Source organism: Lissotriton helveticus, chromosome 7 (assembly GCF_964261635.1).
Source record: "Lissotriton helveticus chromosome 7, aLisHel1.1, whole genome shotgun sequence".
In the NCBI taxonomy this organism is placed as follows: domain Eukaryota; kingdom Metazoa; phylum Chordata; class Amphibia; order Caudata; family Salamandridae; genus Lissotriton; species Lissotriton helveticus.
In genome coordinates, this window is record NC_136068.1 from 1,832,984,073 (window position 1) to 1,833,005,076 (window position 21,004).

Sequence of the window (21,004 nt, forward strand, 5' to 3'; positions counted from 1 at the left end):
AAACAGAACTCATTGGAAATGGTACATTTTTGGAGGCTTGTAAGATCATCACTAATGTTTGCATCAAAGTATATGAACTTTATTAAAGTCCTGTGGTGGCCCTTGTGGCAGATACCACCACTAGCCTCTACATGACAGATTACTACATTTGTCTCATGAGAATCATAATAGGTAGGATTTAAAAGCCCTTAAGCAAACATATTTTAACACTCAGTTGGTCAGTCCAAAGATTCCGCCAATCAGTGTGAACAGTTGAACATTTCATACATATCGTTCGGATGCTTTCATACTTTTTCTGCAGTCGTTTGTGTGTTTTCAAGTTGTACACTACAAGGTTCAGAAAGCCTTCACCTCACAATCATACACTTTCAAAGCACCAACCACGCGGGAGGCTTCCCCATGGCATCCGAAAAGTAACAGAAATCTCCATCTTTACAAGGGACCTCCAGAAACCTGTTCTAAAAGTCTTTACCGGATCAGTCCATGCTACTTGTACATTACCTGCCCAAACCTTGAGGACTGGCTTATTACTACAACTCTGATTAACTTAATTCCCATTTAACAATCAGTTTTTTCGTTGTCACTTGTTTTCTCCTATGCTATGTTGTAAAGCTTTCTTCCACCATGGATCCAGGGTCTTCATGTGGTACACCATTAACCAAAAATGAATTTAATAAATATGCACAGACCATGTTATGTTAAGACCCTTATGTTAAACTGCAACTTTTTCCTTTTTCTTTTGGTTTTTTTAAGGCTTTTGCGCTTTCTAAGAAAGGGGAATACGATCGGTGGATTGGCCCAAAAATTGGACCACATGGTGAACTGACCTGGCCTGATGGCAGTACTTTGAACAGCTGGTATGTTTTTAATTTGTGTGCTCCAAAATAAGCATGTAAAGTTCAGACTTGTGTCTGGAGGTAACATTTCCGGTTACTCATCCAAATCTCTTTTAGGTTATACATTTGATACAGTATATGCATTTGTGTTGGCTTTTCACTCCTTGGTATTGATCCAGTGGAAGCATTGTACATTTTTGCGGGCATAGACACAGATTACCCACCACACAATAAACTCCAACCTCAGTAATTTAATTCACAACAATATAGAGTTCGGGCCTATAGAAACTCCTCAACCACTTACAAAACACGAGGTCCTCCGATAGATCTTTGTAAGAGCTAATAGGGACTCAGATACTTAAAGACAGAAGCCATTGCTTCATGAGGACCTGTATTAAAGAAATGCCTATCTAACAACGAATAAACCAATAATCAATAATTGTCAATATTATTCAGCAGTAAGTAAACAAATTCAGTGGATTTAGCAAGGCACGTTTATATAATCTTCACAATATGAGTGGTCAAAACATAATACCACATTAGAACTTTTAGTACATAGGTTTCATTCGAAATACAGGTAGAAACACAATATATTCACAGTTCAAAGCAAAATACATCATATCAAATAACTGGCGTGAGAAGAGAGAGGGAAATAAACATTCATTGCAATTCAGTAAACAATTTCAGGAATAATACGACCCAAAGTTCAGTTGTAGAATCAGAACAGAGACGCAAGATAGACTAGTGCACAGCGTGCAGTAGTCTGGAATAATTAACCCTTCAGCCGAAAGGTTTATCCTGCTCAACTTCACCAACCAAGGAAGTGCAGGGCTAATCAGGACAGTTCAGTTCAGGATAGTCAGAGTTTGGACTGACAGCATGTCATGCCCAAGAATTGTAAGGAAATAGTCGCACACATACTTCTTCCAACAGAGTTTTTATACCTCGAAATGTTCATAACTCCAGCCCACAAATGTAGCCTCTTGCACAGTTTTCAATATTCTATTGGTTGGGATCCATGGTGTGATCATTCTCCTGCCCAAATCATCCGGAACCAACACATAATACTTTTGTTCTCTATTCCTACAATACCTGGTTTCACTTCGGACGTAGAAAATGCATTTGCAACTCACATGTCCACGCTCTAGCATCAGAGTTGACTTGCAACAATTTTGACACAATTACACATAGAGAGAGAATATTCAGACTGTAGTAAGGAATTTTAGTGATAACACTTGTAACTAAACAATTTAAATAAGCATTTCAATCAGTTTCGAAGGAAATAATGAAGGACAAAATACAATTCTCTAAAGCCTGCAGTGGAAAAACATAATACATTTTGAGGCCTACATGGAAAATCAAGAGTGTTAACGTTAAAACACTTGAAGAAAATGTAAATGCATAAGTATCTAATATAACTACCTTTCTACTATTTTCATAAACCTAGTCTAATCATATTTCATAATAAACAAAGTTTCTCTTTGCAGTTATAGATTTACATTTAAAATAAACGTAGCAAAACACATTTCAATAGAGCAATCTTTTCTAATCATATTCTACTAGATATTAATCACTGCATTATTATCTTATTCATTATTATCATAACACATAGGTAGTTTTTTTATCTCTCTCTTAAATCTCTCAGCTTCACCACTTTGCGACCCTTCTGCGTGCTTTTACGGTACAATTTTAGAACTCTTAGTATTCAACGAGACACAATGTTAGTAATGTTTTATTTTAAGTATGTTTAGTAATTTCACACAACGAGCAAGATTTGACCAAGCAAAGTGCGGCAGTTTAAAGGAGTGGGCGGGGCCACATCGGCCAACGGATGTGCGCAGCACTATCGAGGTAGTGCTCGTGACGGCCGTTGGCCGATGAGCGCAGCGAAGGGGTTAAATCATGCTCCATTGGTATAGCGCTTCTGCCAGGTATGTGCTATATTTGCAACTGTAAATAAGCATTTACGCCTTTTGAAAGTTGCTGAGTCTCTGCGTGCATGAGCAGATTCAATAAAATTGCTTGTTACCTTGTAGTTTAGTCCACTCAAGTATCCTATACCTGTTCCCTTTTTTCCCTAAGTGCTTTGATGCAGGTCAGGAGCTGTTCTCCATGATGTATTTTTACAAAAAAAAAATCTGCAATTCTAAGCAGGATGTCAAAACCAAAAAACTCTGGGTTTAAGCCCTGTCACCCCTGCCATGGACAGATCTTCATTTTGGATCCTCAAGAGGTCATCTTTTGGTGCTTCCGGCCTTAGCACGACTTCAATTGTGCAATAATTGTGGTCTTGTGCACTCCCGGACATAAAGGAGGAGGATGCAAAATTGCACATGGCGTGCCAGGCTCTGCACCAATTACACTGCAGATCGAGGTTAAAGTCAAAGTCATCCCCCTCCTCCAAATCTTGAAAGACAAGATTAGGAAATGCAAGAAGTGGTGCTGACAAAACCAATCCACATCCATATTCCGTTTTTGCTCTAGAGGTAAATAATCCCCCCAGTGCCCACCACTGCAATTTTCCTATGAGGCTGAGTTAGTCAACATTGCACTGGCAGAAGGACAGACTCTGACACTGGTGCTAATGCAGAGTCTTCTTACAGCATTTCTAGCGTTCAGGGCACCAGTGTGACTCTGATCCTAGCTTTGCTACTGCTTTTCCATGGCACTTCTGGGCTCCCATTCAGAGGCTGCTGGTAGGTTCCTCCCAAGATCCAATCATTCCTGGATGTCCTCAGGTCACGCCTTCAGCCCCGGTGCATACCCCTCTGGAACCCAAGTCTTAGGCAGTTGGCTCTCAGATGACACAAGTTGCATGATATTTGGGATATGACTCTGACCAGATTTAAAAAATACTGCAGATGATTGAACATGATAATAACAACAGCAGTGTCGTAGCCAATTTGCCCCTCCCACTTACTCAGACCCATTTTGTTACTTTGCCTCCATGTTAGTGCTCTCAGCAGTTCTTTGAAGGTGGAGATGGAATTTCCTTTCGGATGGCCTTTTGCAGAGGTGACTGCGTATACCATAGCCATTAACAAGTCTGCAGAGATGCTGGAACTGCCTCTTGCAGTGGAGGAATCTTAATCAAGTCTCTTCAGAGATCCTCCATCCAGGCTCTGCATCCTTGTAGAATTTAGGCCAACTTTGGTACAATCAGTAAACAGACAGATCGCTCAAAGTTATTGACTGAACTCCAAGGATCATTCAGGTAGATTCATGAAGCCGAAATCGTCTCGCAAAGAGCCAGATTCTGAGAATCTGGCCCTTTGCGAGTGCAATTTTTGCATTTGGGATTCATCATCCCAAATGCAAAAATCGCTATTTGCGAAATCGCATATTTGCGAGGAATTGCATTTAAGGAATCTCTATTTGAGATTCCTTAAATGCAATTCATGTAACAAATACAAATTGCGAATTCGCAAAATTGGGCCGCTATTTACCGCTAATTCAAACCTCGTGGTAAATAGCGGAAACTTAGAAAAATGCACTTAAGTGCATTTTTCTAAGTTGCATGTTACACACACACACATGTCCTTGGGACATGTGTGTGTGTAACACCAGCGTCCAATGTCATTTCAGGGGTGCAACAGGGTGTCCTTTGGACACCCCTGCAGCCTTGAAATCGCAAAATCAAAATGCGAATCGCTAATAGCGATTCGCACATTGATATGTCTTCCCATTCATTCCTATGGGCCTTTAGGCCCATAGGAATGAATGGGGAGTTATTCCTTATTTGCGATTAGCAATTAGCTAATCGCAAATAAGGAAGCTGTAGGATTGGCAAAACAAATTTGAGATTGGTACATGAATCCCGTTTTGCGGGTCTGTAATAGCGATTCCTTAATAATCGCTATTACAGACTCGCAAAACGGGACTTTGATGAATCTAGGGGTATATTTCTTATCTTCTCATCCTTTGCCAGAAACACTGTTAGTTCATGCTTCATGATAGGCGAAGTAGAGCACAGGTTATTTTTCCTCAGTGCACCTCCTGACAAAGAATCAGAAAAACTGGAAACAATGGGGAAGAAATCTTTCTCCACAGGAAGTCTGTCGCAGTGATCTATGAAGTATAATGGATATGCCTTTTGATGGAATTAAACCCTTAAGTGCCTCAAAACAGTCCAAGCATTAGTCAGCGTTGATGTTTGTTTATTTAATGAACTTTCTGCTCCACCCAACATAAGTTTAGTCTTTTACAGCCTTCCTCTGGGCTAGAAATCATACAATACATAAATTAGAAAGTATACACCAATGAAGTAATTACACTTTTACAACTATGTACAGTAAGTACCCCAAACTTTAAGTCTCTGAACATTTTAGTACTTAAGAAATTTAAAGGCTGAAACAGTATTACCACAGCATCCAATTTAAATGGCCTGTGTAGAAGAATAAAAGCAGAGCTTGAAAATACTCACTCTCACCTGTTCCAAAACCACCAATACCAGATTGACATACATAAGAGTAGAGGTATGGCCAGTTATCCATAAGAATGTGCAAATCTCATAATAACAAAAATAAAGTCAAAGGCTCGCCCAACTAATATAAATCAGTCATCACTCGAAATTAGCTTTTTGTTATTTGAGTACATGTAGTGTATCTGATCTGTATGAAATAAGGGAATAGAAAGCCATCCAAGAAACTGGTAATCCGCAAGGACATACTCTATCCCGACCGTATCCAACCCAAGTCAAACCCTCCAAGCAACTTTAAAATAAATCAGTAGCACTTCGAGTTCATGGCATATTACACAGGCACCATCCTGTACACTTGTATAAATCCATATAATAAAAGGACTATAATCCTGAAACCTGGGCGTACAATGTGTAAAACATGTAAAACAAACGCATAAAATAGGGCGCCATCTTAATGCGTGTAGTGTGAGACACTCCTAATAAAAAAGGTGAATATATTACAAACAGTAGGCACCCCCCAAACACATACTATCAACAAAAAAACTAACTTAATAAAAGATAGATGTCTGAATATCATGGTTTCAAATACACTCTAAACAAATATAGGTACAAACAAGTGGTCAGCATTGTTTTGTTGTAAGCTATGATCCAGAAAGTTGGCTATGTAAAGCCACATGTTGTTGTCATTAACTCCTGGCCATTTGAAACGACTAGAGAACCCAATAACGTATCATGTATAAATACATGAAATGAAAGAAGGACTACAATCCTGAAACGTGGATGTGCACTGTGTGAAAGAGGGTGCCATATTGGTGTGTACTACAAGCCCTTAATAAAAGAGAAACATCCCCTGAGAAATACGTACAGGCTAATTTGTCAGTACTATCTTGATGTGCACTGTGATAAAAACAAGTCTGAAGCGACGTCCGCCTCAATGAACATAGGAACATTAATTCCACCATTCATATAATATACAGAAGAGAAGCAAACGAGCACTATAATATGGGAACCTGGGCATGCAGCATGTAAAAGGGGTACTATCTTGATGTGTTTATTACAAGCCTGATGGGTCCACAGTAAGTAGTCAGTTCTATCCTGTTGTACACTATTGTAAAACCGGTGAAAAGGAAAAGCCCCCTTAATAAACATAAATCCGCCATTCATATAGTAAAGTAAACAGTAGAGGAAAAACAGGAAAGTTATGAAAGAAAGCTTAAAAAGTGTGAGTGGAAGAGCCACCCATGGACAAGAAAGTAGAAAAATAAAACGTACACTGAGAAATGCGACAGCAGCAGCTCCGACGGCAGTGCGCTTCTCGGGGATGCGAGGTGCTCTTGGTCGATGCGGTGCAATGCGACCGTTCCAGCGGTGACACCCACCTTCGGAGTTGTGACAGCAGGCACAGCGACACGCTCCGACCTCGGTGCGAGATTCTTCTCCTGATGCGGTGCAGTGCGACAACTACAGCGGCGACACCCTCCTTCAGAGTTGCGACGGCAGCAGCAGCGACGGAGACACGCTTCTTCGTTGCTGCACGCTTCTCTCCGATGCGGTGCAGTTGGACAGTTCCAGCGGTGACACCCTCCTTCGGAGTTGCGACGGTTGGCCCAGCGACGGCGACACGCTTCTTCTCGTTGAGTCGCACTTCCAGCTCCTTGCGACACGCAGTACCTCAGAAGGCCCAAAACAGCAGCAGGCACTTCCAAAAGAACTCTGGGGAGCTGGGGGTGAAGTCTGTTGTCCCTGAGACTTCAACAGGAGGCAAGCTCTTTTCCAAGCCCTAGGAGATCCTTCACAAGTTGAAAGCAAAGTACACAAAGTTCCTTTCTCCTTCCTTTGGCAGTAAGGCAACCACTGCAGGCCAATCCCCCAAGCAGCACTTCAGCTTGGGAATAGTCTCTCCTCAGTTTCTTCAGGTTCCTCTCGTCAGTAAAGGTTTCTTCTTGTATTCCAAAAGTGATCAAATTTCATGGGATCAGGGTCCCAATATTTATCCCCCAAAATCCTTTGTTCTCTGATGGGAGAGGGGTCTTTGCCCAGTCCAAACCAGTTCTGAAGCACTCTGTTTACCAAACTTCTCCTTTCCTTTCACAGTGCAGGGCAGGCACATCAGACGCCCCACAGGAGGTGGAGCCAGCATTGTGGAAGGCAAGTACAGTCCTGGAGCACTTTGTTTACACGACTCCTTCTCTTCTTTCAGTGTGCAGGGCAGAGACATCAGCTGGTCCCCAGGGGGTGGAGCCAGCATTGCGGAAGGCAGGCACAGCCCTATTCAAGGTTCAGATGCAACTCCTCCCTCCCATCTAGATGCAGACCTCTCTATTCACCACTGGGTGACTCAACCTGTCTCCTGGAATTCCCCAGCCCTGTCACTCACAAAACCAGACATAGGAATACACAACCTAGCAGAGGCAGGTTTGAATGGTTAGACAAGCAAATACCTACTTTCTAAAAGTGGTATTTGCAAACACAGAATATTAAAATAAACTTTACTAAAAGATGTATTTTATTTTTCTGAGTTCAGGCGTACTAAACTCGAATTTCTACCATGTTCTCTGAGACAGTTAGGATTATAAACATGTAATAATTGAACAGCCCATTCTGGCATATGGAGAACCGGTAGCCTTGCAATAGTGAAAAACAAAAATGGCTGTAATTCACTATTAGGACATGCCACACACATCCGGGCTTGTCCTACCTTACATGGGCCTACCATAGGGGTGACTGATATGAAGAAAAGGGAAGGTTTCGGGACTGGCAAGTGGCTGCACTTGCCCAGTCAGCATGACAGTACCAGACTGCATGCAGGCTCTGCAATGGCAGACCTTAGACACATTTTACAGGGCTGCTTCTGTGGGTGGCACAACCAGTGCTGCAAGCCCACCAGCAGCATTTGGATTTACACTCCCTGAGCACACTCAGTGCACTAGACTAGGGTCTGACAAGTAAACCAAACATCCAATCATGGAATCACTAATCAATACATCAATTTACAACAGGGAGCACTTGCACTGTGGCACTGGATAGCAGTGGCACAGTGCCCAAAGCATATAACACCAGCAAAAATACATGAAGCAACAGTAAAAATGGAGGAGACCCACGCCAATGGTGCCAGTTCTAACAAGCATGTATTCTGAGCTTCTATTATAGCTGAAGGAGCACTTCATGTCGAATGCCATTCTGCATACAAAATAAAATCCACAGCTGAAACAAACATAAGAGATTGAGTCCAAACAATAGAGCGGTTTCAATGGTCTAGGGAAGGTACGACTGATGATATTTTTAAAAGTTATGCCTTTGTGGTAAGTGACACTTGGATGTAATGCAATGAACTCTCCAATCTTCAAATCCTGTAGGAGCATTTACCAATGTTTAAGTATACAGCTCAATATATCCACATATTTAATCATAAATGATGCTTTTTATGCTTGTTTTTCTTGTCATTTTTAAGTAACACAGCCTAATCAAGCTGCAAAGCCTTCTGACCCACCTGTTCTATCCACGGGTGATCATATCCTCTTCTGAAAATCTCTTTGATATCCATGACAGTTTCAGTAATTTCCTCATTAGTACCACATTTCCTTCTAGCTTTCACCATCTCCCCCATCAGGATTGCTTTAATTTGAGAATAAGGGTCCACGTCTACCTTGCAGAATCAAATTGCAAGAAGTTTTCTCGTGAAACATTTTGCTTTTCAACTTGTCACCTGAAACATATATTTCAATGTCCAAAAAAGGAATACAGCTCCCACTGTGTGCAAAAGTAATTTTAATATTCTAATTTCTATTCAAATATGTGACGGTCTGGAAGTTCTGTCTTCGTTCCAGTCCAGATAACCAAAATGCCATCAATGAATCTGCCCAAAAAATTACTTTTATCAAAGTATCTCGAACCATCTGGACCCCATACCTACAAACCCTAGAACCACCCCATAAGGTTTACATACAAAGGTGCAAATCTAGAGCACATTGCTGTTCCCTGCAATGGACAGTGCCATGCATCATTATATCGAAATACATTATTTTCTAATATAAGCATCTGGATATGTTCCATGTATTCTGCTGGTCTTTTGTAGAGAAAATACCCAAATACCTGAAGACCCAAGGCATGGGTAATATTAGTGTAAAGAGAAGTTACCAGGGTCATAATCTCACTCCAGATCATACCACTCATCACAGTATCCTGAATATGTGAGGGTAGATTAGCTACAATTGGCCTGAGGAATACATCTGCATACTCCAATAATCTTTCCGTAGGTGATCCTATCTCAGATATGAAGGGGCAACAGAGTGCAAAGGACGACTGTTTATGTACGTTCGGTAATGTATAAATACATGGATACAAAAGTGTATCCACTTTAAGGTACTTGTGCACACCCCCATCAATTAGGCTGCTATCCAACCAGCCCTTAAGTTTGGTGTTATTAAAATAACAAACATTTCATATATGGTTGCTATACAAGCTAGAATAGCACTGCCTGGAAGAGAGCTGTAACATGACCTCTTACTCTTTGTCCATTATAACAATATTACCTCCCTTGTTCGCCTCAATAATGATCACATTACCATCTAGTCTCAGTTCATAAAGGGCTTTTCTTTCTGTCTTTGGTCAGGCGTTCATAATTCCTAGATGGTTTACACTCACTACCCTTCAACCATTTATGACAATCTAGATTTACTGCCTTACAAAACATATCTAAATTATTCCCACTAGGCAACTAAGCACTAACATTGGACATCATTTTCAGGCCACTATCAACAGTTTAGCTTGATTTGACCTCCAAGTCAATAACAAGTTCGCAAGAATCTCAGTTTCATTATAATGTTCAGAAATAGACAATGCAAACACAAGGAGATGATGGACGGAGCACTGAAACTTTTTAAACACTCACCCCGAGTCACAGCTCTGGGTTGAATCCATCATCGTTCTTTAGCTCACTTCCCCACCTCAGTTCATACCCAGCTATATGCAAACTAGTCCTGACCCTGTGCCTCATGGGAACAGTCCAGACTGAAATGCCAAGCCAGGACTTCCCTGAACCGGAAACCAGCATCCTGGGACCGGTTTCGGGCTAACAGCCCTCATCAGCCAGGCTAGCTTGAATCCAGTGGCAAAGTGAGCAAGAGACCCACGCCTTGGAATACCCTGCCAACTTAGGGCAAATTAAGCAAACAAAAGGAGATGATGGACGGAGTGCTGAAACTTTTCAGACACTCATCCCCAGTCACAGATCTGGGTTGAATCCATCATCGTTCTTTAGTTGACTTCGCCACCTCAGTTCAGACCCAGCTATATGCAAATCAGTCTTGACCCTGTGCCTCATGGGAACATTCCAAAACGTCCAGCATCCTGATGCTTGTTTCCGTTCCAAGGAAGACATGGCTTGGCAGTTTGGGCTGGACTGTTCCCATTAGGCTCAGGGTCAAGACTGATTTGCATATAGCTATGTGCGAGCTTGTGGTTGCTTTAGGTAAGGGATCTGTCTAGCCATCAAAATTGTGTTAATGCCTTTTTATGGGCCTCCTTGGCTACAAGGATAACTCTGCCTTCAATAGGTTTAAAGCAGGTCAGGCTAAGGCCTGTTCCATGGGATTGGCATTCCCTGCCCATGATTTCCACAAACAGTTCCACAAGTTTAGCAGCTACTCGGGTTTGCCATTTCAACATCACAAACCTTGCCAAGCAGTTCCGCATTTTAACCAGTTTTCCATGAGGCTGTAGCAGATCTAGTGGCAGGCCCAGCATCTTCTGCCTGCTCTCTCCCTAGTGCATCCAGGAAAGCAGCTTTTATTTCGGCTCAGGGAAGCACTCAAGACCTGGGGAAGTGGTGGGTAGGATGGCTTTGCCCTTCCTTTCATGAAAAACCTCCCACCCATTCACCCACTTCCAACCTCCCTGTCAGATGAATACACCTGCATTTTTCAGCAGGATGTGCCAATGCAACTGGAAAAGGGGCCAATGGTGTTGGACCCAAATTAGGAGATTGGAGAGGGATTTTACTCTCGTTACTTCCTCGTGCCCATGAAGGACGTGGTCTGATTCTTATCTTTCTTCTCAAGGCGAAATTCAAGATGCTGTCCCTAGCTCCTCAAGTGTTTCTGCCACTTGTACTAGACCAAATGGTATCCCTTAACTTGTAGGATGCATACTTCCAAATACCGATCCAGCAATCGCACAATAGGTAGGAGCGTTTTGTGGAAGGTTCTAACCATTACTACTTTACAGCCTTCCCGTTCGGATTAACATTGGCGCCCAAGGTCTTCACCACGGTCATGGCAATGGTTGCTGCATAACTGCACACGTTGGAGATTTTAGTGTTCCTGTACCAGGATGATTCGCTGCTCTATTCGAGCTTGCAGCAGCCTGTGTCCGACCACCTGAACGCTACAGAATCGCAGTTCTTCGACTAGGATTTCTCCATCAATATTATCCAGTCACAGCTGGAGCACCACGTGACTGTTCACGAGGCCAGTACTGGACGCAAACACCTCTTTGAGCCTTTCCTACTACCCAGAGGATTCGGGATATGATTCAGTTTTTTCTAGATGAAGCTCATATTTCAGTCAGAAAGATTCTCTGTTTGCTGGAGCCACAGGTTTCCTGTATTCTGTTGGCCACTCACGGACACTGGCATATGAGGGCTGTCCAGTGGTGCCTCTGTCTGCAGTGGTGTCAGCATGGAGCTATTTTGATGAACATTATTGGGGTCCCCCCAGACACTGCGAATGATCTCCATTGGTGATCAATAGAGGAGAACCACCAGCAGTCGTCACAGTGGTGATGGATACTTCCACCTTAGGGTGGGGTGCCCATCTAGCGACGTCGAAGATCAGAGTCCTCTGATGTCAGAGGAGCAAGAATTACATATCCTTCAAATTGTATCTAGAAATTCCCAGCAGTGGCTGTGCCTACAAAAAGAGTTTTATCATGCACTTCATTTACCACAATGCATCTGGGTGAGTTGTGTGCTGATATGCCACTGTGTTCTCCCTTCCCCTTTTTTAAGGCATTAACCCCTTGCGTGCTGCCGTCGGCCATTGGCCGACGGTAGCACTACCTCGCCAGTGCTGCTGTCAGCCAACGGCCGAGGGAGACCCGCCCACCTAATAGAACGCCCGCACCGCGGCAGAAAAACCGCAGCGGTTAAGGTGTTAATACTGCAAACAACTACTGGATCATAGAGCTAGTTCTGAAAAGACTAGTGGGCACGTCCTCCTAGAAAACAGTTCAGTAGGTGGTGTGCAGCCTAAACATCGAAACCCCGACTGTTCAATTGTCTTATTATGACATTAGTGCGAATTTTTAGTGTGCTTTTGTCCTCTAGATGCTATTATTTTGTAAACTATGTTCTTGGTGCGGAAGGTTCTAAACTTCAGAAAGCTTTACTTTAAAGCAACTCATTTGACCACTTTTTATTAATTGATTTCTGTTTTAAACGTTTTTGTAGGCAACAAACTGAGGATAATTGCCCACTCAACAAGTAATACGTCCATATTTGTGCTTATTCCGTCTTCCTGTTCTTTTAAAGTATATATTTGAATCCATTATTATTATTTTTTATCTTGATGTTGGCTTTTTAGTTTGTGCTTTGTTTTGCTTGGGACTGCTGATTGGTCGCTTGTATATACATGCCTCCTCCATTGTTCAATAAGGCTACCTTGATGCCCCGCCCTTCTTCCAAAAAAGAGCCAGGGAGGACTCATTTACAGGGTTACATGGCCTCTGTGTGTCACCTGTGCAGTGTATGAACCCATGGATCACTGGTAGCCAGACTATGGCCACCCATGGCACAGTCTGACAGTCCGGGTCCCTGCATCCACAGTTTGATTCCCTGTTTAATGTTGATTATCCTCTGTATTGCAGGGTCTCTTATTCCCCCACAAGAACCTGTCATGACGTGCAGGTATCGACAGGGTGGTATAACCTTAGTCTGCAAATGCAGTTTTTAATCATTTGTGTAATACAAGAAATAGAATTGCGATTATTTGGAACATTCTGCTAAAACTTTGGCTTTTTTTATTTTTTTTTATTTTTAGGACTGGCAGAACTGATGGCTCAAATTGCTGGTATCTAAATCACAAGGTTTTCATCAAGGCAAAGTGTTCCCTTCAACGGCGCTGGATGTGCACCAGACCCGCGCGCTGCGTAAAGAAGACACTGACTTTAAAGAGCAACTAACACCAGATCTGGCCATTCAAGAGCAGAAACTTGAGTTTTAGCATCTAAACAGGGGTTTAAACATCAGTTTCACTGAAAAAACCCAGTTAAAGAGCCGTTATTGTTACAGATTAAAATGGCAAAAAAACACTGCAACTATCAAGTTATGGGCAGGGCCACAATATGTAACCCACACAACTATGCAAATCCGTAACTCACCTAACCAAATGCAACATTGATGACTTTGTGACAGATGCTCTGACAAATATTGCAAATAATCTTAAGGATGAGTTTACCTCTCACATCAGCCTTAATCGGTGCTTAATTTGTACTTTGCCAGGGTCCAGCTCGCACAGCCCATTGCCTCAGCCCGCACTGCCAATAACTATACCAGCACAACTACTAACCACCACGCTCCTACAAGTGTGACAATTCAGCACATTCCAGACCCCCACAGCTATAGGAATGACTTGGGCTGCAGGTATTAGTCACTTTTAATGTATATTGAATTAATAAACAAATATTACTGTGCTGATCTCAAAAGTAGACAAACCGCGCCACTATGTGTCATAATTGCTGGTGTTGACAATTAAGTGTGGTCACTGAGCACTGGAAACCACTAGTTCAAATTAAGCACTGGTCTTAACACTGTGGCAGAGATGACTGTGAATGTTTTTTTATTGTTTTTATTGTTTTGAGTTAGTTTTGTACAGTTATAATTTATTGGCATACGTATTGAGAGGTGAATCAGCGCATTTTCAGTTCTCAGTTGATCTTCTTCTGCCACAGTATATTTGAAGAGGAAAATTGCTCTCATGGTAAAAGGAACAAGAGGAAGAACGCCTATTAGGAAAGAAATTGAATAGAAAAATTTAATTGGATGGATCCCAGCATGGAGGGGTCTCTCTACTCCCCCATCAGACATCTGAATGGCAAGAACAAATGCACAAGCTCCTGCTCCAAGAAAATAAAGACAATCTAGGTTGAGATTAATTCTTTCACCCGGAACTAAACTAATGAAACTATAGCCTGTGCCGGTCAAACATTACCATTGGACGTTTTCCTTAACTGCACATTTTCCTTGGATTGTTTTACATTTATAAGACTTTACTGAAATTCACAATTACTGTTTGCCAGAACAAAAAATGTTTTTCATAAAAAGTGTTTTTGCTTTTCCGATGTGGATGTAAAAGGTTCAATTCAGATCTGTGACTTGGGGTGATTGTCTAAAAAGTTTCAGCGCTCTGTCCATCATCTCCTTTTGTTTTCTTTGTTCACCCTAAGTTGGCAGGGTATGCCCAGATGTGGATCTCTTGCTCACTTTGCCACTGGATTCAAGCTAGCCTGGCTGATGAGGGCTGTTAGCCTGAAACTGGTCCCAGGATGCTTGTTTCCGGTCCAGGGAAGACATGGCTTGGCAGTTTGGACTGGAACGCTCCCATGAGACACAGGGTCAAGACTGATTTGCATATAGCTGTGTCTGAACAAGGGTGGCGAAGTGTGCTAAAGAACGATGATGGAGTCAACCCAGATCTGTGACTGGGGGAGAGTGTCTGAAAAGTTTCAGCACCTCCGTCAATCATCTCCTTGTGTTTGCTTTGCCCATCATCCCCCAGCATCCCTTCCAGTGTTACCACTAGCTGAAACCGCTGCAGTACCGGTCGCCACTGAAAAGACAATGTGGCATGCACCAGCAGGAGCACGTTGGATCCGTAGGACGATGCTGCATCCAAATATAATCGCATGGCAACGTATGGAAACCAAGGACTGGAGGATGGTACATTTTGAGGTAAACAAGGGGCCATTACATTCTGGTGGCTGTGGGTGTCTCCCCAAGTGGTCATCACATTATGTTGTTTGTACCTCTACTGGTCCCCACCTTCCCTCCCTGCCCAATCAGTGGTACGCCACATAAGGCGCCTCCTGCTGTGGGAGTACTGCATGCTGTGCTATACTGGTTTGTCTAAAGCTCAAGTAAGGCACTTTTTGTTGCACGCATGAGTCGTTACTCTTCTGCACATGCACATTTATTGAGCCAGCCTGGTTGTTAGGGATCAGGGTCAAAGTAGGAAGCATTGATATGTGTTCAGGGCCGGACCTCACGTGAGGGGTATGCAATTTTTAGACCCTCCCTAAACCCCGTAAGGAGACGCCTATCATGTAGGCCGACCCTTGGCTTACTGAACTCGTTCATGACCACGCCTTTCCCTGCTTCCGCGTTGTTCCTGTGTGGCGTTTCTGCGTCTTCTCTCCTGTGCCTCTTCGCTCGGGCCGGATTAGGCATATGCTGAGCTCAGAGGTTTTTTAGGTTTCGCCTGGGGCACGGAGCTCCTAGCTCCGCTCCCAGGAGAAATCTTTTGTTTTGCAGTATGGGGGACTAGAATCCGCACCTTCTTCCATTGGCTAGCTCCATAAATGGAGGCTAGACATTGGAAGATGGATCTGTCCGTCAAGGCCGGACCAGATTCGTGGGCGTTCCCGAGATTTTTGCCCTCTCCACCCTTTTCGCATCGTCCTCAAGGCCGTGGGCGGGGTTTATTTTATTTTTTTAGTCCGTTTCGTTTGGTCATTGTGCGGCCGATCTCCGCCAGAGGAAGTCCAGGTCCAGGTGAGTGCTGGCCGTTCCCGCCCCCCCTCCCGCAGTCCGTGTGCCCGTCCCCCCTCCCGCTCTCCGTGTGCCCGTCCCCCCTCCCGCTGTCCGTGTGCCTCCCCGCCCCCCCTCCCGCTGTCCGTGTGCTCGTAGGTGCTTTAGTTTGTTTATTTTGCCTGAAACAGTAAATGCTCTGTCACTTTCTGAGATCTGTTTATTAGAAACATGTTTCCCGCCTCCCGAGCCGCAGCCGGTCCCGATGCCGATGTAACACAGCCTCCGCTCTCCCCGCCTCCCTCTCCCCTCCCACAGCAGATCCCCGCCTCCCTCGTCTCCGGCCGGGCTCCCGGCTGCTGCTCTTGTGCTAATCATTTTTAATGGATTTACAATTAGCAAAGCAGCAATTATTAGCAAAGCAATTAGCAAACAGCAAAATATTTGTGTTAAATGAGTCTTCCGATCAGTATCTGCTCCTCCGCTCTCCCCGCCTCCCTCTCCCCTCCCACAGCAGATCCCCGCCTCCCGAGCCGCAGCCGGTCCCGATGCCGATGTAACACGGCCTCCGCTCTCCCCGCCTCCCTCTCCCCTCCCACAGCAGATCCCCGCCTCCCTCGTCTCCGGCCGGGCTCCCGGCTGCTGCTCTTGTGCTAATCATTTTTAATGGATTTACAATTAGCAAAGCAGCAATTATTAGCAAAGCAATTAGCAAAATATTTGTGTTAAATGAGTCTTCCGATCAGTATCTGCTCCTCCGCTCTCCCCGCCTCCCTCTCCCCTCCCACAGCAGATCCCCGCCTCCCGAGCCGCAGCCGGTCCCGATGCCGATGTAACACGACCTCCGCTCTCCCCGCCTCCCTCTCCCCTCCCACAGCAGATCCCCGCCTCCCTCGTCTCCGGCCCGGCTCCCGTCTGCTGCTCTTGTGCTAATCATTTTTATTTTATTTTTGGAAACTTTTTTATTGATTTTATAAACACAAACAATTTGCAAGGAACAAGGAACAGGAGAAGACATTATTACAAATAACGTTGCACTGTGCGGTGTGTGAGCGGGAAAGGTCAACCATTGAGCAGAAGGGTTATTCAAATAAAGAGTCTCGTGTGGGGGAGCAGAGGAAGCACAAAATAGTCTGGTACATAGTATTAAGTGGAGGAACCAGTGGGTCATGGGGACACAGGAGCACTATCTGGGTCTGGGAGAGGGGGGGTACATATATCACCACGGTAAGAGTTCCATTGAGTCCATATCTTCCCCCATTTACGGGGCGTACCACGAGAAATATACACAGTTTTTTCCCTGAACATGCACCAATCCATATTTTGTTTCCAATTCCGAATCCCGGGCGGTCCCTGAGCACCCCACAGTTGCGCAATGTCTCTCTTGGCTATCATGTTTCCCAAGGTTACCCATTGAAGCTGCGATACATTATAGTCGTTCGGTTCCCACACATTCAGCAAACATCTCCTAGCCTCCGGCATCGATCGCACACCCGTGACCTCACTCATCACCTCATGCACACGGGTCCAGAATCGCACTATCTCAGGGCATTCCCAAATGATATGCAGAAATGTGCCCAGGAGACCGCAGCCACGCCGGCACAAGCCATCCACAGAAAAGCCCATGTGTATCAAGCGGGGACCAGTCACGTACACTCTATGTAGGATTTTGAGCTGAACAAATCTAAGGCGCGCTGGGATAGCCACCTCTTTAGGGGAGGAGATCGCCGCCTGCCAATCCTCGTCGTCCAGCTCCAGCCCATCACTAGTCCAGACCTCTCTAAGACGAAACAGGAGATCGGATCTGGAGTTGATGAGTTTCTTATAAATAAGCGAAATAGTACTATCGGGAACATGTCCGTCCAGTACCCTATCCTCAAGTGGGGACGCTTCCGGTATCTCAACACCCGGAGGGAAGACCGAGAGTACCGCATGACGGACCTGCACATAACGAAAAGATTCGCGATCGCCCAAAGCGTACTCGGCTTTCAATTCCTCAAACGTTTTAATTCTCCCTTTGGTCCAAACGTCATTCACCCTACTGATGCCTATCAAATCCCACTTGTCAAACCCCTTCGACTGCCAGAGAGATCCAAGTCTATCAGATGCATACAATGGGGTGGCACGAGTCAATGTATCAGACCACCCAAGCGCCATGGAGGCATGCCTCCACACTTGGACAGCCGTCCTAGTGGGGCCCGTTACATTTCGAGGGGTGAGTCTGGAATAAAGGGCTCTATTATAGTCACCCCCTGGCAATAGCCACTTATCCATCTCGAAGGCTGGGTTCGGTGAAGGGCCATACATACAGTGATTTATCGCCCCCAATTGAGACGCCCAATAATAGCGACGGATATCAGGTAAGGCAATTCCCCCGTCATACCACGGGAACGTCAGTTTAGCAAGGCGATTCGGGATCTACCCCCCCACACCAATTGTCTCTGTAGGGTCTCAATCTCACGGAAATATTTGGCCGGGACTATGTCAAGTGTGTTCTGCAACGCATAGAGGAAGCGGGGCAGCGACATCATCTTGAACAATGCCGCTCTACCCAGGGGAGAGAGAGGAAGTTTCCCCCAAGCAACAACATCTGCCCGAAGGGAAGAGGGGGCAACAAGTTCCGGTCAAACCGCAGTTCAGGCTTCAGAGTGATGAAAATGCCTAGGTATCGAAATCCATCTCGCGCAATCGCGATGGGGCACCCACTGGGCAAAAGAGGAACGTCTCCCGACAGGACGTATATACAGGACTTCGACCAATTAATTATAAGACCCGAATTTTTACGAAAGGACGTCAAGACATCAAACAGCACAATGAGGGATTTACGGGGAGACGTGAGATACAGCAGAATATCATCCGCGTAGAGAGATACACGGTCTTCAAACTCCGAATTCCATCTAATGCCCTTGAGGGACGGTTCCCACCGCAACCAAGCCGCCAGTGGTTCTAAGGCAAGAGCAAACAACAAAGGGGACAGAGGACAGCCCTGTCGCGTTCCCCTGCCCAATGCAAAGGGAGCAGAGACCCGACCATTTACCACCACCTGAGCGATGGGATCGGTGTAAAGCAACCTGACCCACCGAACAAAGTTCGGACCAAAACCAAACTTTGCAAGAACCGCCCACAAATACGGCCATTCTATAGTATCAAACGCCATCGTAGCGTCTAAGGACGCCAAGATGGCGGGCTCACGCAGCGTCTCGGCTCGCGCCAAGACGCCGTGCAACCTTCGGAGGTTAAGTGCCGTGTTGCGGTGCGGTATAAAGCCGGACTGATCGGGGTGAACAAGGTCCCCAATGACAGTAGCCAAACGCGTCGCCAACAGTTTGGCCAGGATTTTAGGCTCAGCATTAATTAACGAAATGGGTCTAAAAGAGGCACAGCGATCCCGAGGTTTGCCATCCTTGTGGATGACGACTATAGAGGCCAGTCTCTGGTCCGGCGGGAGGGAGCCCACCTCCAAAGACTCGAGAAACATCGAGCGTAGGTGCGGGGCCAGCGTGTCCGGACGCAGTTTATAAAGCTCAATGGGAAGCCCATTGGGGCCCGATGCCTTGCCGGATCGGACCGAACGGATGGCAGCGGCGATCTCCTCCACACTAGGCGGCGCATCTAGAGCTTCCCTATCAATGTCAGACAATCGGGGAAGTGCGATATCCCGCAATAGCAAGTGGGAATCCTGCTCAGACCGATCAGACACCGGGGAGTACACCTCACGGAAGTAGTCAGCAAAACATGTAACCACATCAGCAGGGTCAGTATAACTCTCACCATTCTCGGCAACAATCACAGGAACAACTCGACTTGCGTTCTCCCTCTTATCCAACCAAGCAAGCAGCTTCCCAGCTTTATCACCCACATCATACAGGCGGCCCTGTTGGTCCCTGCCCATTTCCTTAGCTGCGTCCGTAACCAAAGCCCTGTAGTCATATTGTTTCAGCTCCAACAAGTGTAGCCCCTCAGCGGTGACCCCAGATTCCAATTTCCCCTCCATAGCCGTGACCTCTCCCTCGAGGCGAACCACCTCAGCACGGTTAGCCGACTGCACACCACCAATCAACGAGAGGGCCTGGCCTCGAATGACAGTTTTGTAAGCCTCCCAGATCAAACTTGGAGAGGAAACAGAGCCCACATTCTCAGCAAAATAACAGTCGTGCGTTGTGACTAGCTCAGCCCTGACCCTGGGATCTCGCAAATACCAGGGGTTAATCGGAGCCACACGGCCCGCCGAACCCTGCCGTGCATCAACAACCAGCCAAAGCGGAGAGTGATCTGAGATACCCCTCGCTAGGTGTTTAAGTTCCCGTATGATGGAAGCATGGGCAGAAGGCAGTAGGATATGATCCAGCCTCGAGAGACTACCATGAGCACCAGAATGAAAGGTATATTGCGACTGCCCCGGGTGGAGCAAACGCCAGCAGTCAGTTAGCCCCAGCGTTTCCAGAAAGTCGCTCAACCAAGTCTGGGCCTTAGGCAGTTCCCGAGGAGGATGACGGTCACACATCCCCGAGACCACCGCATTAAAATCACCCCCAACCAGAAGCAGACCCTCGGGGAGACCCAGGATAAGTCCACTCAAGTCAGCGAATGTGGTGGCTTGGAGGCCCGGGGGCACGTATACGGAAATCAGGATAACAACCTTCCCTTCCCAACGCCCAACAATGGCGGCGTATCGTCCCTTATCATCCAGTATGACATCATCAATGGCCAAGGGGAGGGAGGTCCGAACCAAAATGCCCGCCCCTCTGAATCCCGAAGTGAAACCCGAGTGCGCCACAAGGCGATAGCCACGCCTGTTCAGGGCATAGCACTTGTTGCCGAGCAGATGTGTCTCCTGCAGTAAGACAACATCAGGAGACAAGCGTTTCAGCAGTTGCAATACCACCCTCCTCTTAATCCCATCCCCCAACCCATTGACGTTCCAACACAGCACCCGTAGTCCCCTACCCCCCATCCCCGAAGTCAATCCCCCCCGCCCCACACCCGAGGCAACTTCAAAAAACAGGA

At 45.5% G+C, this 21,004-nt stretch overlaps 1 protein-coding gene across 1 annotated transcript in view; it reads left to right on the forward strand.

Moving 5' to 3' along the window:
* The window catches only part of LOC144767748 (early activation antigen CD69-like), a 73,475-nt gene extending 70,137 nt beyond the window's left edge, over positions 1–3,338 (forward strand). The window contains exons 4-5 of the mRNA XM_078651131.1: positions 754–2,705; positions 2,756–3,338. Coding sequence (XP_078507257.1) covers positions 754–888 — 135 coding nt within the window. The 3' untranslated portion in view covers positions 889–2,705; positions 2,756–3,338. The remainder of the gene's footprint in view (positions 1–753; positions 2,706–2,755) is intronic.
* The last annotated feature ends 17,666 nt before the right edge of the window (positions 3,339–21,004 follow it).